The 20,667-nt window shown below is 54.7% G+C and overlaps 3 protein-coding genes and 1 long non-coding RNA gene across 4 annotated transcripts in view; 1 reads left to right on the forward strand and 3 right to left on the reverse strand.

Moving 5' to 3' along the window:
* The window catches only part of LOC145527776 (uncharacterized), a 681,763-nt gene that overhangs the window by 582,197 nt on the left and 78,899 nt on the right, over positions 1-20,667 (forward strand). The window contains exons 77-78 of the long non-coding RNA XR_014069857.1: positions 5,731-5,842; positions 13,371-13,482. This is a non-coding gene — a long non-coding RNA (uncharacterized LOC145527776). The remainder of the gene's footprint in view (positions 1-5,730; positions 5,843-13,370; positions 13,483-20,667) is intronic.
* Positions 1-20,667, reverse strand: part of LOC145527693 (uncharacterized) — a 147,333-nt gene that overhangs the window by 53,221 nt on the left and 73,445 nt on the right. The gene's annotated exons all lie outside the window — the stretch shown is intronic.
* Positions 4,854-10,425, reverse strand: LOC145527717 (uncharacterized). The gene is made up of 3 exons (XM_081545780.1): positions 9,485-10,425; positions 8,773-9,085; positions 4,854-8,515 (listed from the first exon to the last, which is right to left on the reverse strand). The coding sequence occupies exons 1-3, from the start codon at positions 9,893-9,895 to the stop codon at positions 7,893-7,895; spliced, it is 1,347 nt and encodes a 448-aa protein (XP_081401906.1). The 5' UTR covers positions 9,896-10,425; the 3' UTR covers positions 4,854-7,892.
* On the reverse strand, positions 10,067-20,580 carry LOC145527712 (uncharacterized). The gene is made up of 3 exons (XM_081545774.1): positions 17,125-20,580; positions 16,413-16,725; positions 10,067-16,155 (listed from the first exon to the last, which is right to left on the reverse strand). The coding sequence occupies exons 1-3, from the start codon at positions 17,533-17,535 to the stop codon at positions 15,533-15,535; spliced, it is 1,347 nt and encodes a 448-aa protein (XP_081401900.1). The 5' UTR covers positions 17,536-20,580; the 3' UTR covers positions 10,067-15,532.

Genomic DNA, 20,667 nt, shown 5'->3' on the forward strand with positions numbered 1-20,667 from the left:
CTTCAGTCATTTCACTGAGAGTCATTGATTGGGGACACCAAGAATATAGGAAGGAATGCAGAAAGAAAAGATGAAATTGTGTTCAGGATCGGGGGGAGGGATGAACAGGGCGTGCTTGCCTTGAATCCAGGCTTTGTTGGGGGGTGGGGCATAAAGATCGAACGGGTCTGAAACTACAAAGTGGTGATGGTAACACAGTATCACCAGAGTTACACAACAGTGATCCCAGATTGCAACAATGATGAAAAAGTTTACTAATCCCAACTTAACCAACAAAAATACAGGAAACCATACAAAAAATAAAACATCACCAGAAAGGTGGAAACAAACCAAATGCAAAGCAGTTCAGGGGAAAGGAACTCCATGTCCCCTGGGGGCAGACCGAGTTGCCGGCATCCACGGTGAGCAGACAGGGATGGAGGCTGCAGAGCCGACCGCTCCCCTGGACGTGGTGTTTCCGGCAAGGGCTCTGGGTCTCTGTCCAGAGCGGGGGCTCTTTCTCCCTGCAGGGCTGGGTGAGTGATCGTGGGCATCTGGGTGTTGCGCGGGAGCCAGGGCAGGCTCTCCCTGCCGAGGCGGTGACTCCTCCTCTGCCTCGGGTTCTCTTGCCAAAGCCCGAGCAGGTAGAGGTGCACGTGGAGGTGGAGGTTCTCGCTGAGGGGGTGGGACATCAGTGCCTGGGGCTGGGGGTCCTGCAGGCACGGAGATCCGATCTGCCCGGTGTGCTGGCCAGTACCCAGCTGGCCTGGTGTCTCTGCGAGGGCAAGTCTCGGTTCTCCATCTGCCCTCGGTGGATCCCTGGGTCCTGCACCTGGAGCCACCACCTCTTTAGGGACAGGTCTGGGAAGTGGAGCCTGGTTCCAGTTGGAGGCCAGTGCTAGAGTTGGGGGAGAAGCAAGGTTTGCCCACAGGCCAGCCTTGGCATGTGCGTACCCCGGGACAGAAACCTTCCAAGAGGTTCCCAAAGAATACCCAGCGTCAGATGTCTTTTGGGACTGAAGTGTGCAAGATGGGGGGCGGGGGGTGTGAGGCCAGCGCTTGCTGCAGGCCCAGCAGCAGCTTTCGGGGACTCGTCCCTGTGTAGCTCAGCACCCCTCCCCACACACTCCCGTGCACCAGCCCCAGCGTCCTCACCTCTGTGCTCTGGCGTGCTGGGCTCCAGGTCCTCCTGCTGCCTCAGAGGCCGGGGTTCTCTGGACTCTGGGTCGGAGCCGGGTGTGCTGAGCTCCGTGGCAGCCTCAGACTGGGCCGCCGGCTGTATCCTGGGCGGTGTCTCGGCAGCAGGCCTTCCCCACCTCCGCGTCTCCCCCGGTGGGGCTGATGCCTCCGTGGGCACGCTGACCTGGAGCCTGCACTGGGCCTCACGGGCGGGCGGGTGGTGCTCCGACCCCTCCCTCTGAGAGCTGGATGGGGTGTCCCCGTCCTCGGCCTCATCACGTGGGAAGCTCTGCAACGACAGTGACCGTCAGCCAGCCATGCTGGGAGTTTTCCGAGCTGGGCCTGGCCAGTGGAGCCGCTGCTTCTGCCTGCTCGAACTTCTCTTCCCAGAAGGGTCAGAGACGTGTGTCTGCTCAGATCCCCACCCGGGAGGAAAGAGACCCATCTGAGGGTGTGAGGTCAGCCTGGCGGGCCGGCGCTGCCCACACTCTCCCCATCCCGCCCAGCCTGCTCTCCCCTGGGGTGTGGACACAACTTGTCCACAGGCTTCTGACCCCACATCCGCCTGGGCTTCCTTGAGGGGGACACAGCCCGAGAAACCCGCATCCCCACACACAGGCAAAGGACCCGGTGTTTCCGGGTGGCATGGGAGAGTTGGCCTGGCCCGGCCTGGGGCTGCCCGTGTTACCTTTCTGTTTCTCCAGGCAAAGGGCCAGAGGCCTCTCGGGGGTGTCCTGAGCCAACGTCGACAGGGTGCCCACGCACACTGCCTGTGAGCTCTCCTGAGGCCCCGGCCTCTGGGCAGGTGCAAACAGCAGAACATCTTGGCAGCAAGTGATCTGGCTGGGGGCTCCTCTCCGCTCTGGAGGCCTGGATGCCCGGATTGCGGGTTCTGTTGGGTTCTGTTGCCGGCAGGTGACATCATCTCCTGGGGTTCGTGCTGAGGTCCCTTCCCCAAAACTTCCCAAGGGAATCTCTGGGTTTCTGACTGCTCGATCACCCCCCTTAGGCCATGTGCAGGCACAGTGACACCCACACGGCCCAGCCCACAGCCCTGGGGAGGCCTGGGTTCAGCCAGGGCCTGAGCTCCGAGGACCATGCTGCTCTCAGACCAGGCTCCTTCTTCTCATATGTGGTGTGGCCCTTGACAACCATATGCCCCTCAGGGTTTCCCCAGTCTCTCCATCTGCAGAGTGGGGGTCATTCTCCCATCTGCTTCCTAGGCCTGTCGGCCTACGAGCAGCTCCATGCCTTTCCACCTGGGGCCGATATCACGTGGAGCTCGTGCGCTGAGACTTCAGAAAGAAAGATTCCATCCAGGGCTGGCACAGCACAGAATGGGGCAGAACGAGGCCTGGATGCGCCGTGGTACCCAGGAAAAGGCACTCCCCCTCCTGACTGTTTTGAGACCCCGCATCCAAGTTGGAGGACCGAAAGGAAGACTCGAAGGTCTCCCTCTCTTATAGAAAAGAGTAGCCAACTTTCTGGTCCTCTGTTTCCATTGAGATTCTGTTGAAGTGTCCCAGCTCGGCTTCTGCGGGTGGCTGAGCTTCTACTGGCTCCCTGCGTTCTTGTCTTTTCCTCTCCAAACCTTCCGTCCTTTTCCCCCTTCTGGGGTGGAAGGGCGCTGTCATTGCTTCTACCTTCGAGACAGATTGAGGAAAAGTCTGGACCATCGACTCCTTTCCTCTCTTTGGTTCCGTGTCTCTCTCTGGCTGTGTCCCTCTCTTTTCCTTTCTCAATTCCGTCTGTGTCTTCCTCTTTCTCTCTCGTGTGTGGATGGATGGATGGATGCTAGGGATGCACATGTATATGATTAGATGAGGGTTATGTTTTAGGGATAGGTTAGAGGGAGAGAAAGGCTTTAGGTCAGAGTTGGTCATGGGGGAAGGGTCAAGGGTGGTGGTGGTGTTTCTTGGAATCTGAGTGCTGTGCATTCTTCGTCTCTTTCCATATGAACCCCTTCTCAGATACACCACTTGCAAGGAGTCTCTCGTGTTCCGTTTCCTATCTTTTGCATTTGTGAATGCTTAGCTTCTCTGTTGTGAAGAGGTTCCATTGGATGGAAACCCAGTGGTGTACTTCGTTTACCTCTTTCCCTTACTTGAAGAGACCCATTTCGACCTCCGCCCAGCAAATGGCAAGGAGACTCTGATGTTAAGGAGCCTTTGACCTACGCTTCTTTCTAGCTATCTCATGACATCAGTCTTTAGGGTGAGGTTTTTCCCCGATATTGAGGTGGTATGAGATCAAAACCAATAGCGTTCTTCAGATGTAGCTGTCTGGTTTTCCCATGGACATTGATTGAAGAGGCTTTCCTGTTCCCATTTGGATATTCTCCCCGTCTGTGTCAGAGATGAGTTGACCATGGATGCTGGGGTTTGTTTCTGGACCCTCAACTTTATTCCATCGATCTGGATCTGTGTGTGTTGTTGTATTCCCAATAGCATACTGTCCTGCTGCTGCTGCTGCTGCGGCTAAGTCACTTCAGTCGTGTCTGACTCTGCATGACCCCATGGCCTGCAGCCTACCAGGCTCCTCCGTCCAGGACATTTTCCAGGCAAGAGTACTGGAGTGGGTCGCCATTGCCTTCTCCGATACTCTCCTGAGGATCCTAGTTTGGTCGTCTAATTTCCTTTCACACAACCTTGGATGTCCGTATCGGGGCTTTTTCGTCGGATTGTATTGACAATGTAGGCTCCTTTCTGTTTCCGTACCCCCTTTGCAATTCTTTGTTCGGTGCGAAAATGCATTGGCATTTTGGGAGGAATAGCATGGAAGCTGTGGATTGCCATGTGGGGCTGTGACATGATTTTCCCAATAGGAATTCTTTCAAGCCCTGAGCACAGCTTCTCTTTCCAGTGATTGGTGTGGGCTTGATCTTCCTCCTTCCATCTCTCGCCGTTTTGTGAGAACAGGTCCATCCTTCCCTTCTGGGGTAGATGGACTCGTGGGTATCACTTCAGTGAATGGCATTGTCAGTGGGGGTGATAATTCCCTTCTCATTGGAAGACTTTGCTGTGAGTATTAGAAATGCAAGTGACTTCTCTTCCCCTTCCTCCCTGTCCATGTCTCAGAGCCACCGGGAAACAGAGGCCTCATCCACGGTCACACAGGCCTGAGGGGGTGCAACTAGACTGTTGTTTCTTCAGGCCCTCAGTGCTGGACATCATCCGGGATACTCTGTGTGTGTCTTCCTCCGTCTGGTGTCCCTTCAGACCTTTCCCTAGTTTTCACAGGCTTGTTGTGTTGGCGTTCTTTGTCTGTTTGGAGACACATCCTTGATAAGCTTTGTGTTTCCACTCATTCGTCTCGCGATGTATGACCTGTCTTTTGCTTTTGTCATGAGGTCTTTCCCACAGTAGATATCTTTGATTTTGCAAAGTCCACTGTATTCTCTGGGGTTTTTTTTGTGGACTGCCTTTTAGTTTTGTGTGTGAAGACTCAAAGCACGTGTCCGGTTTCTGCTCATTGTTCTTCTAGATTTGTGACAAGTTTTCATGGAAAGTTTGTCTAGGGATAACTGGAAGTGAACTCGGTGTAAGGTGTCCAGTCTCCATCTCCATTCATGTCATCCCCTGCAGTTTCCAATTCCCTGTTCCTGAGTGGTTTTGGAGACCTTGTGGGAAGGTTGGTTGCATTGGAGTTTGCATTTCCACCTTGATTCGATTCACACTGTTCTGCCCTCAGGGACACTGTCAAGGGGGAGTGAGGAGCAGCCTGCACTTCCAGCAGTGACCACACGGTGGGGCGAGTGCTGCTCTCCCCTCTGGGAGCCCCAGGCCACAGGCATCCCAGTGAGGAGCCAGCTCTGTGCTCAGCTGAAAGGAGTTAGTTAGTCTCTCAGGAGCCTCTGAGCCCTTGCCTTTGGATCACCCAGGGTGGGCATTTACTGGGACAGAAAAAATTGCCCTGAATTCCATGGACGGAAGAGCCTGGCTGTGTAGAGTTCGTGAGTTGCCGTGAATCAGACACAACTGAGGACACAAAAATTCAATAGATTAAAACACTTTTTGGGGGTGGGGGGGAGTGAAAGAGGGTGATGTGGGTTTTTTTGTCTTATATAACAGCCAAGGGAAATCTAGTTTAAACCTAAATTCACATAGATGGGAAAGGTATATCTCTCCGTCACCCTATTTAAAAAAAAAAAACCTACTAAACTTTTCTGAAAGTTTATTTAGTAGCTTCCTTGAGCAGTTTACTGTGGAGCATTTTTTTTTTTTTCTGTGACATTGGCCTCATTAAAAAGTACGGTTTGCCTTTACTGGATAATTTTGTTCATTGGTTTCTTAGGGAACCTTGGTAATATTTGAGTTTCCTGGGGAGTATGGTCACATGACCTGGCCCTGGCCAATCGGTGCGTTCCACCTCCCTGGCCACTGTGATTGGCTCCGGGCTGGGGCAGTGCCCAATCGGGGCCCAGGGCCGGGCCTCCCGTTGGAAACCAGGGGAAGACGAGCTCTCGTCCTGCTGGGGTAGGGGAAGGGGTGGGGCCGGGGCAGGTCAGGCTCCAGCAGTGGGAGGGGCTTGAGGTCCGCCTGCGGCAGTTGGTGACGTTCCTGCTCCCCTCAGGGCAGAGCCGCCGGCCTGAGAATGAGGGCGCTGCTGAGCCCAGGGCCTGGGATGGCCCGTTGCTGCTGTGGTCCCAGAGCTCCACCCGAGACCTGAGGGAAGCCGTCTGCCCGTGAGTCCTCTCCCACTTTTCTGTCAGCTTGTTTGAAGCATGCTGGGTTTTCTGCCCAGCTGGCTAAGGGGAGTCCCTGGAAATGCAAGGGTGTGGGTTTTGGCAGACTTCAGGGAAGACATGCCAGATGAGGCTGGGAGACTCCAGGTTAATCTGGATTCAGGAGATATCTCTTCGGGCCAGCTAGTAATTGTAGGATAAGCCTAATGAGCCTTCAGAGGATGAAGAGAGTAACGTGCCAAGGTAGCAATCGATGTCCTCATTCGAGAGGATGAAGCTGGTGCTCAGAGAAGGGGGGAACTTGGCCACAGCAAGGAGGTGTGCACCCAGACAGGACCCCCCAGATCCGGCCATTGGAGCTCAGGGAGGCCACTGGTGTGGCTTGTCCCTGTGGCAGGGGCCGAGGCAGGCAGCCCACCCTGATTCCTGCGGGGGCCTGACTTGGGAAGTGCCATCTGGTAGCTTTGAGACTCACCAAACCAAATTGCACTGGAGAGAGGAGGGACACCTTCCTTCATCCACCCCCCACCCCCGCCGGATTCCCACATACCCTGACCCCTTTCTCTTGATTTCGGAGCCATTTCCAGAGTCCCGCTCATATGACCTCATTCGAAGTGCACTGTGGACGAGCTGCCATCTGCAGCTGCTACCACAGCAGCCAAGGGCTTTAGCTCCCGACTACCTCCCTTCCTTTGGAACTTGGGGGCCCTCTACTCCCCACTTGCACACCACAGACCTTTGCTGAGGATTGTGGGGACCCTCACTCAGTTTGCAGCACGTTGTAGCCATCCCTGTCCTCCCTTGAAACTCAGCTTGTGAGCTCCTTTGGAGCAGCGTGGCCCACCTGGCTGCAACGGAAGACACAGCTGACAGTGAAACAACAGCTTAGATCTGAGAGCCGGAAAGCTCTGTCAAAAGGGACCTCCCTCTTCACACCGTAGAGGCTGTAGGAGCCGCCAGGCTTTCGGAACCAGTGCTGGGGCCAAAATGACTCCACAGCTGTTTTCCTTCCTGGGGAGGGTTCTGGCTCGAGCGGGAATGGCTCAAGTCTCCTAAGGTTCTGAAAGCCCACTGTGTGCAGATTCACGGTACACAGAGAGGAAAAGGTGGAGTCCTACCCTGGAGGTGGTCACAGCTCACGGATGAGCCAGGCAGGCAGGCAGGCAGGGCATGAGAACACCTGAGCTGCCTTCATGAGTGAATGGTGTGGGGGCAGAGGAAGAGAAGCCGGTCTGCTCCCTCGTGTGGTGCCCAGGGCAGGTTGTCCCCAGAGGAAACCCTTACGACGGTGAGGACTATCACTGCTGTTTCCCAAGGGGTTCCGTCGGTGCGTGTCTTCCCCGGAGCGGTCAGGCCGTCTCTCAAGTACACTGGCCATGGGCATTGCCTCTCCTTGGAACTTCCCATGTGTTTCTCTTTTTTATGGAACAGTGATTTTCTAGAGTGGTTCTGGGCCACAAGGATGTTGGGTCATTTTCTAGCCTTCTGTCATGAAGAACGCTTTCCTGGGCATGGGGGTGGTTTGTTGTTCCAGCTCCCTTTCTTGGCTTCTTTTGGGAGCTGGTGCAACAAGAGGAGCTCAGCCTCTGCCTTCTGGCTGAGATGTCACCCTTCAAACAGCAATGCCTGCCTGGAGATAATGATGGCAGTTGCCAAAAGGGCTTCGTTTGGCACATGGTATCTTGAAAGGACGTACACCGTCCTTTCAGCTATCAAAGGCTAGTTCAAATGACATAAAAATGAGAACTCTCCAATGGAGTCTTACAGTAGGTGGAGAGTCCGAAAAACACTCCTTCAGTCATTTCACTGAGAGTCATTGATTGGGGACACCAAGAATATAGGAAGGAATGCAGAAAGAAAAGATGAAATTGTGTTCAGGATCGGGGGGAGGGATGAACAGGGCGTGCTTGCTTGCCTTGAATCCAGGCTTTGTTGGGGGGTGGGGCATAAAGATCGAACGGGTCTGAAACTACAAAGTGGTGATGGTAACACAGTATCACCAGAGTTACACAACAGTGATCCCAGATTGCAACAATGATGAAAAAGTTTACTAATCCCAACTTAACCAACAAAAATACAGGAAACCATACAAAAAATAAAACATCACCAGAAAGGTGGAAACAAACCAAATGCAAAGCAGTTCAGGGGAAAGGAACTCCATGTCCCCTGGGGGCAGACCGAGTTGCCGGCATCCACGGTGAGCAGACAGGGATGGAGGCTGCAGAGCCGACCGCTCCCCTGGACGTGGTGTTTCCGGCAAGGGCTCTGGGTCTCTGTCCAGAGCGGGGGCTCTTTCTCCCTGCAGGGCTGGGTGAGTGATCGTGGGCATCTGGGTGTTGCGCGGGAGCCAGGGCAGGCTCTCCCTGCCGAGGCAGTGACTCCTCCTCTGCCTCGGGTTCTCTTGCCAAAGCCCGAGCAGGTAGAGGTGCACGTGGAGGTGGAGGTTCTCGCTGAGGGGGTGGGACATCAGTGCCTGGGGCTGGGGGTCCTGCAGGCACGGAGATCCGATCTGCCCGGTGTGCTGGCCAGTACCCAGCTGGCCTGGTGTCTCTGCGAGGGCAAGTCTCGGTTCTCCATCTGCCCTCGGTGGATCCCTGGGTCCTGCACCTGGAGCCACCACCTCTTTAGGGACAGGTCTGGGAAGTGGAGCCTGGTTCCAGTTGGAGGCCAGTGCTAGAGTTGGGGGAGAAGCAAAGTTTGCCCACAGGCCAGCCTTGGCATGTGCGTACCCCGGGACAGAAACCTTCCAAGAGGTTCCCAAAGAATACCCAGCGTCAGATGTCTTTTGGGACTGAAGTGTGCAAGATGGGGGGCGGGGGGTGTGAGGCCAGCGCTTGCTGCAGGCCCAGCAGCAGCTTTCGGGGACTCGTCCCTGTGTAGCTCAGCACCCCTCCCCACACACTCCCGTGCACCAGCCCCAGCGTCCTCACCTCTGTGCTCTGGCGTGCTGGGCTCCAGGTCCTCCTGGTGCCTCAGAGGCCGGGGTTCTCTGGACTCTGGGTCGGAGCCGGGTGTGCTGAGCTCCGTGGCAGCCTCAGACTGGGCCGCCGGCTGTATCCTGGGCGGTGTCTCGGCAGCAGGCCTTCCCCACCTCCGCGTCTCCCCCGGTGGGGCTGATGCCTCCGTGGGCACGCTGACCTGGAGCCTGCACTGGGCCTCACGGGCGGGCGGGTGGTGCTCCGACCCCTCCCTCTGAGAGCTGGATGGGGTGTCCCCGTCCTCGGCCTCATCACGTGGGAAGCTCTGCAACGACAGTGACCGTCAGCCAGCCATGCTGGGAGTTTTCCGAGCTGGGCCTGGCCAGTGGAGCCGCTGCTTCTGCCTGCTCGAACTTCTCTTCCCAGAAGGGTCAGAGACGTGTGTCTGCTCAGATCCCCACCCGGGAGGAAAGAGACCCATCTGAGGGTGTGAGGTCAGCCTGGCGGGCCGGCGCTGCCCACACTCTCCCCATCCCGCCCAGCCTGCTCTCCCCTGGGGTGTGGACACAACTTGTCCACAGGCTTCTGACCCCACATCCGCCTGGGCTTCCTTGAGGGGGACACAGCCCGAGAAACCCGCATCCCCACACACAGGCAAAGGACCCGGTGTTTCCGGGTGGCATGGGAGAGGTGGCCTGGCCCGGCCTGGGGCTGCCCGTGTTACCTTTCTGTTTCTCCGGGCAAAGGGCCAGAGGCCTCTCGGGGGTGTCCTGAGCCAACGTTGACAGGGTGCCCACGCACACTGCCTGTGAGCTCTCCTGAGGCCCCGGCCTCTGGGCAGGGGCAAACAGCAGAACATCTTGGCAGCAAGTGATCTGGCTGGGGGCTCCTCTCCGCTCTGGAGGCCTGGATACCCGGATTGCGGGTTCTGTTGGGTTCTGTTGCCGGCAGGTGACATCATCTCCTGGGGTTCGTGCTGAGGTCCCTTCCCCAAAACTTCCCAAGGGAATCTCTGTGTTTCTGACTGCTCGATCACCCCCCTTAGGCCATGTGCAGGCACAGTGACACCCACACGGCCCAGCCCACAGCCCTGGGGAGGCCTGGGTTCAGCCAGGGCCTGAGCTCCGAGGACCATGCTGCTCTCAGACCAGGCTCCTTCTTCTCATAAGTGGTGTGGCCCTTGACAACCATATGCCCCTCAGGGTTTCCCCAGTCTCTCCATCTGCAGAGTGGGGGTCATTCTCCCATCTGCTTCCTAGGCCTGTCGGCCTACGAGCAGCTCCATGCCTTTCCACCTGGGGCCGATATCACGTGGAGCTCGTGCGCTGAGACTTCAGAAAGAAAGATTCCATCCAGGGCTGGCACAGCACAGAATGGGGCAGAACGAGGCCTGGATGCGCCGTGGTACCCAGGAAAAGGCACTCCCCCTCCTGACTGTTTTGAGACCCCGCATCCAAGTTGGAGGACCGAAAGGAAGACTCGAAGGTCTCCCTCTCTTATAGAAAAGAGTAGCCAACTTTCTGGTCCTCTGTTTCCATTGAGATTCTGTTGAAGTGTCCCAGCTCGGCTTCTGCGGGTGGCTGAGCTTCTACTGGCTCCCTGCGTTCTTGTCTTTTCCTCTCCAAACCTTCCGTCCTTTTCCCCCTTCTGGGGTGGAAGGGCGCTGTCATTGCTTCTACCTTCGAGACAGATTGAGGAAAAGTCTGGACCATCGACTCCTTTCCTCTCTTTGGTTCCGTGTCTCTCTCTGGCTGTGTCCCTCTCTTTTCCTTTCTCAATTCCGTCTGTGTCTTCCTCTTTCTCTCTCGTGTGTGGATGGATGGATGGATGCTAGGGATGCACATGTATATGATTAGATGAGGGTTATGTTTTAGGGATAGGTTAGAGGGAGAGAAAGGCTTTAGGTCAGAGTTGGTCATGGGGGAAGGGTCAAGGGTGGTGGTGGTGTTTCTTGGAATCTGAGTGCTGTGCATTCTTCGTCTCTTTCCATATGAACCCCTTCTCAGATACACCACTTGCAAGGAGTCTCTCGTGTTCCGTTTCCTATCTTTTGCATTTGTGAATGCTTAGCTTCTCTGTTGTGAAGAGGTTCCATTGGATGGAAACCCAGTGGTGTACTTCGTTTACCTCTTTCCCTTACTTGAAGAGACCCATTTCGACCTCCGCCCAGCAAATGGCAAGGAGACTCTGATGTTAAGGAGCCTTTGACCTACGCTTCTTTCTAGCTATCTCATGACATCAGTCTTTAGGGTGAGGTTTTTCCCCGATATTGAGGTGGTATGAGATCAAAACCAATAGCGTTCTTCAGATGTAGCTGTCTGGTTTTCCCATGGACATTGATTGAAGAGGCTTTCCTGTTCCCATTTGGATATTCTCCCCGTCTGTGTCAGAGATGAGTTGACCATGGATGCTGGGGTTTGTTTCTGGACCCTCAACTTTATTCCATCGATCTGGATCTGTGTGTGTTGTTGTATTCCCAATAGCATACTGTCCTGCTGCTGCTGCTGCTGCGGCTAAGTCACTTCAGTCGTGTCTGACTCTGCATGACCCCATGGCCTGCAGCCTACCAGGCTCCTCCGTCCAGGACATTTTCCAGGCAAGAGTACTGGAGTGGGTCGCCATTGCCTTCTCCGATACTCTCCTGAGGATCCTAGTTTGGTCGTCTAATTTCCTTTCACACAACCTTGGATGTCCGTATCGGGGCTTTTTCGTCGGATTGTATTGACAATGTAGGCTCCTTTCTGTTTCCGTACCCCCTTTGCAATTCTTTGTTCGGTGCGAAAATGCATTGGCATTTTGGGAGGAATAGCATGGAAGCTGTGGATTGCCATGTGGGGCTGTGACATGATTTTCCCAATAGGAATTCTTTCAAGCCCTGAGCACAGCTTCTCTTTCCAGTGATTGGTGTGGGCTTGATCTTCCTCCTTCCATCTCTCGCCGTTTTGTGAGAACAGGTCCATCCTTCCCTTCTGGGGTAGATGGACTCGTGGGTATCACTTCAGTGAATGGCATTGTCAGTGGGGGTGATAATTCCCTTCTCATTGGAAGACTTTGCTGTGAGTATTAGAAATGCAAGTGACTTCTCTTCCCCTTCCTCCCTGTCCATGTCTCAGAGCCACCGGGAAACAGAGGCCTCATCCACGGTCACACAGGCCTGAGGGGGTGCAACTAGACTGTTGTTTCTTCAGGCCCTCAGTGCTGGACATCATCCGGGATACTCTGTGTGTGTCTTCCTCCGTCTGGTGTCCCTTCAGACCTTTCCCTAGTTTTCACAGGCTTGTTGTGTTGGCGTTCTTTGTCTGTTTGGAGACACATCCTTGATAAGCTTTGTGTTTCCACTCATTCGTCTCGCGATGTATGACCTGTCTTTTGCTTTTGTCATGAGGTCTTTCCCACAGTAGATATCTTTGATTTTGCAAAGTCCACTGTATTCTCTGGGGTTTTTTTTGTGGACTGCCTTTTAGTTTTGTGTGTGAAGACTCAAAGCACGTGTCCGGTTTCTGCTCATTGTTCTTCTAGATTTGTGACAAGTTTTCATGGAAAGTTTGTCTAGGGATAACTGGAAGTGAACTCGGTGTAAGGTGTCCAGTCTCCATCTCCATTCATGTCATCCCCTGCAGTTTCCAATTCCCTGTTCCTGAGTGGTTTTGGAGACCTTGTGGGAAGGTTGGTTGCATTGGAGTTTGCATTTCCACCTTGATTCGATTCACACTGTTCTGCCCTCAGGGACACTGTCAAGGGGGAGTGAGGAGCAGCCTGCACTTCCAGCAGTGACCACACGGTGGGGCGAGTGCTGCTCTCCCCTCTGGGAGCCCCAGGCCACAGGCATCCCAGTGAGGAGCCAGCTCTGTGCTCAGCTGAAAGGAGTTAGTTAGTCTCTCAGGAGCCTCTGAGCCCTTGCCTTTGGATCACCCAGGGTGGGCATTTACTGGGACAGAAAAAATTGCCCTGAATTCCATGGACGGAAGAGCCTGGCTGTGTAGAGTTCGTGAGTTGCCGTGAATCAGACACAACTGAGGACACAAAAATTCAATAGATTAAAACACTTTTTGGGGGTGGGGGGGAGTGAAAGAGGGTGATGTGGGTTTTTTTGTCTTATATAACAGCCAAGGGAAATCTAGTTTAAACCTAAATTCACATAGATGGGAAAGGTATATCTCTCCGTCACCCTATTTAAAAAAAAAAAACCTACTAAACTTTTCTGAAAGTTTATTTAGTAGCTTCCTTGAGCAGTTTACTGTGGAGCATTTTTTTTTTTTTTTCTGTGACATTGGCCTCATTAAAAAGTACGGTTTGCCTTTACTGGATAATTTTGTTCATTGGTTTCTTAGGGAACCTTGGTAATATTTGAGTTTCCTGGGGAGTATGGTCACATGACCTGGCCCTGGCCAATCGGTGCGTTCCACCTCCCTGGCCACTGTGATTGGCTCCGGGCTGGGGCAGTGCCCAATCGGGGCCCAGGGCCGGGCCTCCCGTTGGAAGCCAGGGGAAGACGAGCTCTCGTCCTGCTGGGGTAGGGGAAGGGGTGGGGCCGGGGCAGGTCAGGCTCCAGCAGTGGGAGGGGCTTGAGGTCCGCCTGCGGCAGTTGGTGACGTTCCTGCTCCCCTCAGGGCAGAGCCGCCGGCCTGAGAATGAGGGCGCTGCTGAGCCCAGGGCCTGGGATGGCCCGTTGCTGCTGTGGTCCCAGAGCTCCACCCGAGACCTGAGGGAAGCCGTCTGCCCGTGAGTCCTCTCCCACTTGTCTGTCAGCTTGTTTGAAGCATGCTGGGTTTTCTGCCCAGCTGGCTAAGGGGAGTCCCTGGAAATGCAAGGGTGTGGGTTTTGGCAGACTTCAGGGAAGACATGCCAGATGAGGCTGGGAGACTCCAGGTTAATCTGGATTCAGGAGATATCTCTTCGGGCCAGCTAGTAATTGTAGGATAAGCCTAATGAGCCTTCAGAGGATGAAGAGAGTAACGTGCCAAGGTAGCAATCGATGTCCTCATTCGAGAGGATGAAGCTGGTGCTCAGAGAAGGGGGGAACTTGGCCACAGCAAGGAGGTGTGCACCCAGACAGGACCCCCCAGATCCGGCCATTGGAGCTCAGGGAGGCCACTGGTGTGGCTTGTCCCTGTGGCAGGGGCCGAGGCAGGCAGCCCACCCTGATTCCTTCGGGGGCCTGACTTGGGAAGTGCCATCTGGTAGCTTTGAGACTCACCAAACCAAATTGCACTGGAGAGAGGAGGGACACCTTCCTTCATCCACCCCCCACCCCCGCCGGATTCCCACATACCCTGACCCCTTTCTCTTGATTTCGGAGCCATTTCCAGAGTCCCGCTCATATGACCTCATTCGAAGTGCACTGTGGACGAGCTGCCATCTGCAGCTGCTACCACAGCAGCCAAGGGCTTTAGCTCCCGACTACCTCCCTTCCTTTGGAACTTGGGGGCCCTCTACTCCCCACTTGCACACCACAGACCTTTGCTGAGGATTGTGGGGACCCTCACTCAGTTTGCAGCACGTTGTAGCCATCCCTGTCCTCCCTTGAAACTCAGCTTGTGAGCTCCTTTGGAGCAGCGTGGCCCACCTGGCTGCAACGGAAGACACAGCTGACAGTGAAACAACAGCTTAGATCTGAGAGCCGGAAAGCTCTGTCAAAAGGGACCTCCCTCTTCACACCGTAGAGGCTGTAGGAGCCGCCAGGCTTTCGGAACCAGTGCTGGGGCCAAAATGACTCCACAGCTGTTTTCCTTCCTGGGGAGGGTTCTGGCTCGAGCGGGAATGGCTCAAGTCTCCTAAGGTTCTGAAAGCCCACTGTGTGCAGATTCACGGTACACAGAGAGGAAAAGGTGGAGTCCTACCCTGGAGGTGGTCACAGCTCACGGATGAGCCAGGCAGGCAGGCAGGCAGGGCATGAGAACACCTGAGCTGCCTTCATGAGTGAATGGTGTGGGGGCAGAGGAAGAGAAGCCGGTCTGCTCCCTCGTGTGGTGCCCAGGGCAGGTTGTCCCCAGAGGAAACCCTTACGACGGTGAGGACTATCACTGCTGTTTCCCAAGGGGTTCCGTCGGTGCGTGTCTTCCCCGGAGCGGTCAGGCCGTCTCTCAAGTACACTGGCCATGGGCATTGCCTCTCCTTGGAACTTCCCATGTGTTTCTCTTTTTTATGGAACAGTGATTTTCTAGAGTGGTTCTGGGCCACAAGGATGTTGGGTCATTTTCTAGCCTTCTGTCATGAAGAACGCTTTCCTGGGCATGGGGGTGGTTTGTTGTTCCAGCTCCCTTTCTTGGCTTCTTTTGGGAGCTGCTGCAACAAGAGGAGCTCAGCCTCTGCCTTCTGGCTGAGATGTCACCCTTCAAACAGCAATGCCTGCCTGGAGATAATGATGGCAGTTGCCAAAAGGGCTTCGTTTGGCACATGGTATCTTGAAAGGACGTACACCGTCCTTTCAGCTATCAAAGGCTAGTTCAAATGACATAAAAATGAGAACTCTCCAATGGAGTCTTACAGTAGGTGGAGAGTCCGAAAAACACTCCTTCAGTCATTTCACTGAGAGTCATTGATTGGGGACACCAAGAATATAGGAAGGAATGCAGAAAGAAAAGATGAAATTGTGTTCAGGATCGGGGGGAGGGATGAACAGGGCGTGCTTGCTTGCCTTGAATCCAGGCTTTGTTGGGGGGTGGGGCATATAGATCGAACGGGTCTGAAACTACAAAGTGGTGATGGTAACACAGTATCACCAGAGTTACACAACAGTGATCCCAGATTGCAACAATGATGAAAAAGTTTACTAATCCCAACTTAACCAACAAAAATACAGGAAACCATACAAAAAATAAAACATCACCAGAAAGGTGGAAACAAACCAAATGCAAAGCAGTTCAGGGGAAAGGAACTCCATGTCCCCTGGGGGCAGACCGAGTTGCCGGCATCCACGGTGAGCAGACAGGGATGGAGGCTGCAGAGCCGACCGCTCCCCTGGACGTGGTGTTTCCGGCAAGGGCTCTGGGTCTCTGTCCAGAGCGGGGGCTCTTTCTCCCTGCAGGGCTGGGTGAGTGATCGTGGGCATCTGGGTGTTGCGCGGGAGCCAGGGCAGGCTCTCCCTGCCGAGGCGGTGACTCCTCCTCTGTCTCGGGTTCTCTTGCCAAAGCCCGAGCAGGTAGAGGTGCACGTGGAGGTGGAGGTTCTCGCTGAGGGGGTGGGACATCAGTGCCTGGGGCTGGGGGTCCTGCAGGCACGGAGATCCGATCTGCCCGGTGTGCTGGCCAGTACCCAGCTGGCCTGGTGTCTCTGCGAGGGCAAGTCTCGCTTCTCCATCTGCCCTCGGTGGATCCCTGGGTCCTGCACCTGGAGCCACCACCTCTTTAGGGACAGGTCTGGGAAGTGGAGCCTGGTTCCAGTTGGAGGCCAGTGCTAGAGTTGGGGGAGAAGCAAAGTTTGCCCACAGGCCAGCCTTGGCATGTGCGTACCCCGGGACAGAAACCTTCCAAGAGGTTCCCAAAGAATACCCAGCGTCAGATGTCTTTTGGGACTGAAGTGTGCAAGATGGGGGGCGGGGGGTGTGAGGCCAGCGCTTGCTGCAGGCCCAGCAGCAGCTTTCGGGGACTCGTCCCTGTGTAGCTCAGCACCCCTCCCCACACACTCCCGTGCACCAGCCCCAGCGTCCTCACCTCTGTGCTCTGGCGTGCTGGGCTCCAGGTCCTCCTGGTGCCTCAGAGGCCGGGGTTCTCTGGACTCTGGGTCGGAGCCGGGTGTGCTGAGCTCCGTGGCAGCCTCAGACTGGGCCGCCGGCTGTATCCTGGGCGGTGTCTCGGCAGCAGGCCTTCCCCACCTCCGCGTCTCCCCCGGTGGGGCTGATGCCTCCGTGGGCACGCTGACCTGGAGCCTGCACTGGGCCTCACGGGCGGGCGGGTGGTGCTCCGACCCCTCCCTCTGGGAGCTGGATGGGGTGTCCCCGTCCTCGGCCTCGTCACGTGGGAAGCTCTGCAACGACAGTGACCGTCAGCCAGCCATGCTGGGAGTTTTCCGAGCTGGGCCTGGCCAGTGGAGCCGCTGCTTCTGCCTGCTCGAACTTCTCTTCCCAGAAGGGTCAGAGACGTGTGTCTGCTCAGATCCCCACCCGGGAGGAAAGAGACCCATCTGAGGGTGTGAGGTCAGCCTGGCGGGCCGGCGCTGCCCACACTCTCCCCATCCCGCCCAGCCTGCTCTCCCCTGGGGTGTGGACACAACTTGTCCACAGGCTTCTGACCCCACATCCGCCTGGGCTTCCTTGAGGGGGACACAGCCCGAGAAACCCGCATCCCCACACACAGGCAAAGGACCCGGTGTTTCCGGTTGGCATGGGAGAGGTGGCCTGGCCCGGCCTGGGGCTCCCCGTGTTACCTTTCTGTTTCTCCGGGCAAAGGGCCAGAGGCCTCTCGGGGGTGTCCTGAGCCAACGTCGACAGGGTGCCCACGCACACTGCCTGTGAGCTCTCCTGAGGCCCCGGCCTCTGGGCAGGGGCAAACAGCAGAACATCTTGGCAGCAAGTGATCTGGCTGGGGGCTCCTCTCCGCTCTGGAGGCCTGGATACCCGGATTGCGGGTTCTGTTGGGTTCTGTTGCCGGCAGGTGACATCATCTCCTGGGGTTCGTGCTGAGGTCCCTTCCCCAAAACTTCCCAAGGGAATCTCTGTGTTTCTGACTGCTCGATCACCCCCCTTAGGCCATGTGCAGGCACAGTGACACCCACACGGCCCAGCCCACAGCCCTGGGGAGGCCTGGGTTCAGCCAGGGCCTGAGCTCCGAGGACCATGCTGCTCTCAGACCAGGCTCCTTCTTCTCATAAGTGGTGTGGCCCTTGACAACCATATGCCCCTCAGGGTTTCCCCAGTCTCTCCATCTGCAGAGTGGGGGTCATTCTCCCATCTGCTTCCTAGGCCTGTCGGCCTACGAGCAGCTCCATGCCTTTCCACCTGGGGCCGATATCACGTGGAGCTCGTGCGCTGAGACTTCAGAAAGAAAGATTCCATCCAGGGCTGGCACAGCACAGAATGGGGCAGAACGAGGCCTGGATGCGCCGTGGTACCCAGGAAAAGGCACTCCCCCTCCTGACTGTTTTGAGACCCCGCATCCAAGTTGGAGGACCGAAAGGAAGACTCGAAGGTCTCCCTCTCTTATAGAAAAGAGTAGCCAACTTTCTGGTCCTCTGTTTCCATTGAGATTCTGTTGAAGTGTCCCAGCTCGGCTTCTGCGGGTGGCTGAGCTTCTACTGGCTCCCTGCGTTCTTGTCTTTTCCTCTCCAAACCTTCCGTCCTTTTCCCCCTTCTGGGGTGGAAGGGCGCTGTCATTGCTTCTACCTTCGAGACAGATTGAGGAAAAGTCTGGACCATCGACTCCTTTCCTCTCTTTGGTTCCGTGTCTCTCTCTGGCTGTGTCCCTCTCTTTTCCTTTCTCAATTCCGTCTGTGTCTTCCTCTTTCTCTCTCGTGTGTGGATGGATGGATGGATGCTAGGGATGCACATGTATATGATTAGATGAGGGTTATGTTTTAGGGATAGGTTAGAGGGAGAGAAAGGCTTTAGGTCAGAGTTGGTCATGGGGGAAGGGTCAAGGGTGGTGGTGGTGTTTCTTGGAATCTGAGTGCTGTGCATTCTTCGTCTCTTTCCATATGAACCCCTTCTCAGATACACCACTTGCAAGGAGTCTCTCGTGTTCCGTTTCCTATCTTTTGCATTTGTGAATGCTTAGCTTCTCTGTTGTGAAGAGGTTCCATTGGATGGAAACCCAGTGGTGTACTTCGTTTACCTCTTTCCCTTACTTGAAGAGACCCATTTCGACCTCCGCCCAGCAAATGGCAAGGAGACTCTGATGTTAAGGAGCCTTTGACCTACGCTTCTTTCTAGCTATCTCATGACATCAGTCTTTAGGGTGAGGTTTTTCCCCGATATTGAGGTGGTATGAGATCAAAACCAATAGCGTTCTTCAGATGTAGCTGTCTGGTTTTCCCATGGACATTGATTGAAGAGGCTTTCCTGTTCCCATTTGGATATTCTCCCCGTCTGTGTCAGAGATGAGTTGACCATGGATGCTGGGGTTTGTTTCTGGACCCTCAACTTTATTCCATCGATCTGGATCTGTGTGTGTTGTTGTATTCCCAATAGCATACTGTCCTGCTGCTGCTGCTGCTGCGGCTAAGTCACTTCAGTCGTGTCTGACTCTGCATGACCCCATGGCCTGCAGCCTACCAGGCTCCTCCGTCCAGGACATTTTCCAGGCAAGAGTACTGGAGTGGGTCGCCATTGCCTTCTCCGATACTCTCCTGAGGATCCTAGTTTGGTCGTCTAATTTCCTTTCACACAACCTTGGATGTCCGTATCGGGGCTTTTTCGTCGGATTGTATTGACAATGTAGGCTCCTTTCTGTTTCCGTACCCCCTTTGCAATTCTTTGTTCGGTGCGAAAATGCATTGGCATTTTGGGAGGAATAGCATGGAAGCTGTGGATTGCCATGTGGGGCTGTGACATGATTTTCCCAATAGGAATTCTTTCAAGCCCTGAGCACAGCTTCTCTTTCCAGTGATTGGTGTGGGCTTGATCTTCCTCCTTCCATCTCTCGCCGTTTTGTGAGAACAGGTCCATCCTTCCCTTCTGGGGTAGATGGACTCGTGGGTATCACTTCAGTGAATGGCATTGTCAGTGGGGGTGATAATTCCCTTCTCATTGGAAGACTTTGCTGTGAGTATTAGAAATGCAAGTGACTTCTCTTCCCCTTCCTCCCTGTCCATGTCTCAGAGCCACCGGGAAACAGAGGCCTCATCCACGGTCACACAGGCCTGAGGGGGTGCAACTAGACTGTTGTTTCTTCAGGCCCTCAGTGCTGGACATCATCCGGGATACTCTGTGTGTGTCTTCCTCCGTCTGGTGTCCCTTCAGACCTTTCCCTAGTTTTCACAGGCTTGTTGTGTTGGCGTTCTTTGTCTGTTTGGAGACACATCCTTGATAAGCTTTGTGTTTCCACTCATTCGTCTCGCGATGTATGACCTGTCTTTTGCTTTTGTCATGAGGTCTTTCCCACAGTAGATATCTTTGATTTTGCAAAGTCCACTGTATTCTCTGGGGTTTTTTTGTGGACTGCCTTTTAGTTTTGTGTGTGAAGACTCAAAGCACGTGTCCGGTTTCTGCTCATTGTTCTTCTAGATTTGTGACAAGTTTTCATGGAAAGTTTGTCTAGGGATAACTGGAAGTGAACTCGGTGTAAGGTGTCAAGTCTCCATCTCCATTCATGTCATCCCCTGCAGTTTCCAATTCCCTGTTCCTGAGTGGTTTTGGAGACCTTGTGGGAAGGTTGGTTGCATTGGAGTTTGCATTTCCACCTTGATTCGATTCACACTGTTCTGCCCTCAGGGACACTGTCAAGGGGGAGTGAGGAGCAGCCTGCACTTCCAGCAGTGACCACACGGTGGGGCGAGTGCTGCTCTCCCCTCTGGGAGCCCCAGGCCACAGGCATCCCAGTGAGGAGCCAGCTCTGTGCTCAGCTGAAAGGAGTTAGTTAGTCTCTCAGGAGCCTCTGAGCCCTTGCCTTTGGATCACCCAGGGTGGGCATTTACTGGGACAGAAAAAATTGCCCTGAATTCCATGGACGGAAGAGCCTGGCTGTGTAGAGTTCGTGAGTTGCCGTGAATCAGACACAACTGAGGACACAAAAATTCAATAGATTAAAACACTTTTTGGGGGTGGGGGGGAGTGAAAGAGGGTGATGTGGGTTTTTTTGTCTTATATAACAGCCAAGGGAAATCTAGTTTAAACCTAAATTCACATAGATGGGAAAGGTATATCTCTCCGTCACCCTATTTAAAAAAAAAAAACCTACTAAACTTTTCTGAAAGTTTATTTAGTAGCTTCCTTGAGCAGTTTACTGTGGAGCATTTTTTTTTTTTCTGTGACAT

The sequence above is a fragment of the Giraffa tippelskirchi genome, chromosome 11 (assembly GCF_054371585.1).
Source record: "Giraffa tippelskirchi isolate mGirTip1 chromosome 11, T2T-mGirTip1v1.2.pri, whole genome shotgun sequence".
In the NCBI taxonomy this organism is placed as follows: Eukaryota; Metazoa; Chordata; class Mammalia; order Artiodactyla; family Giraffidae; genus Giraffa; species Giraffa tippelskirchi.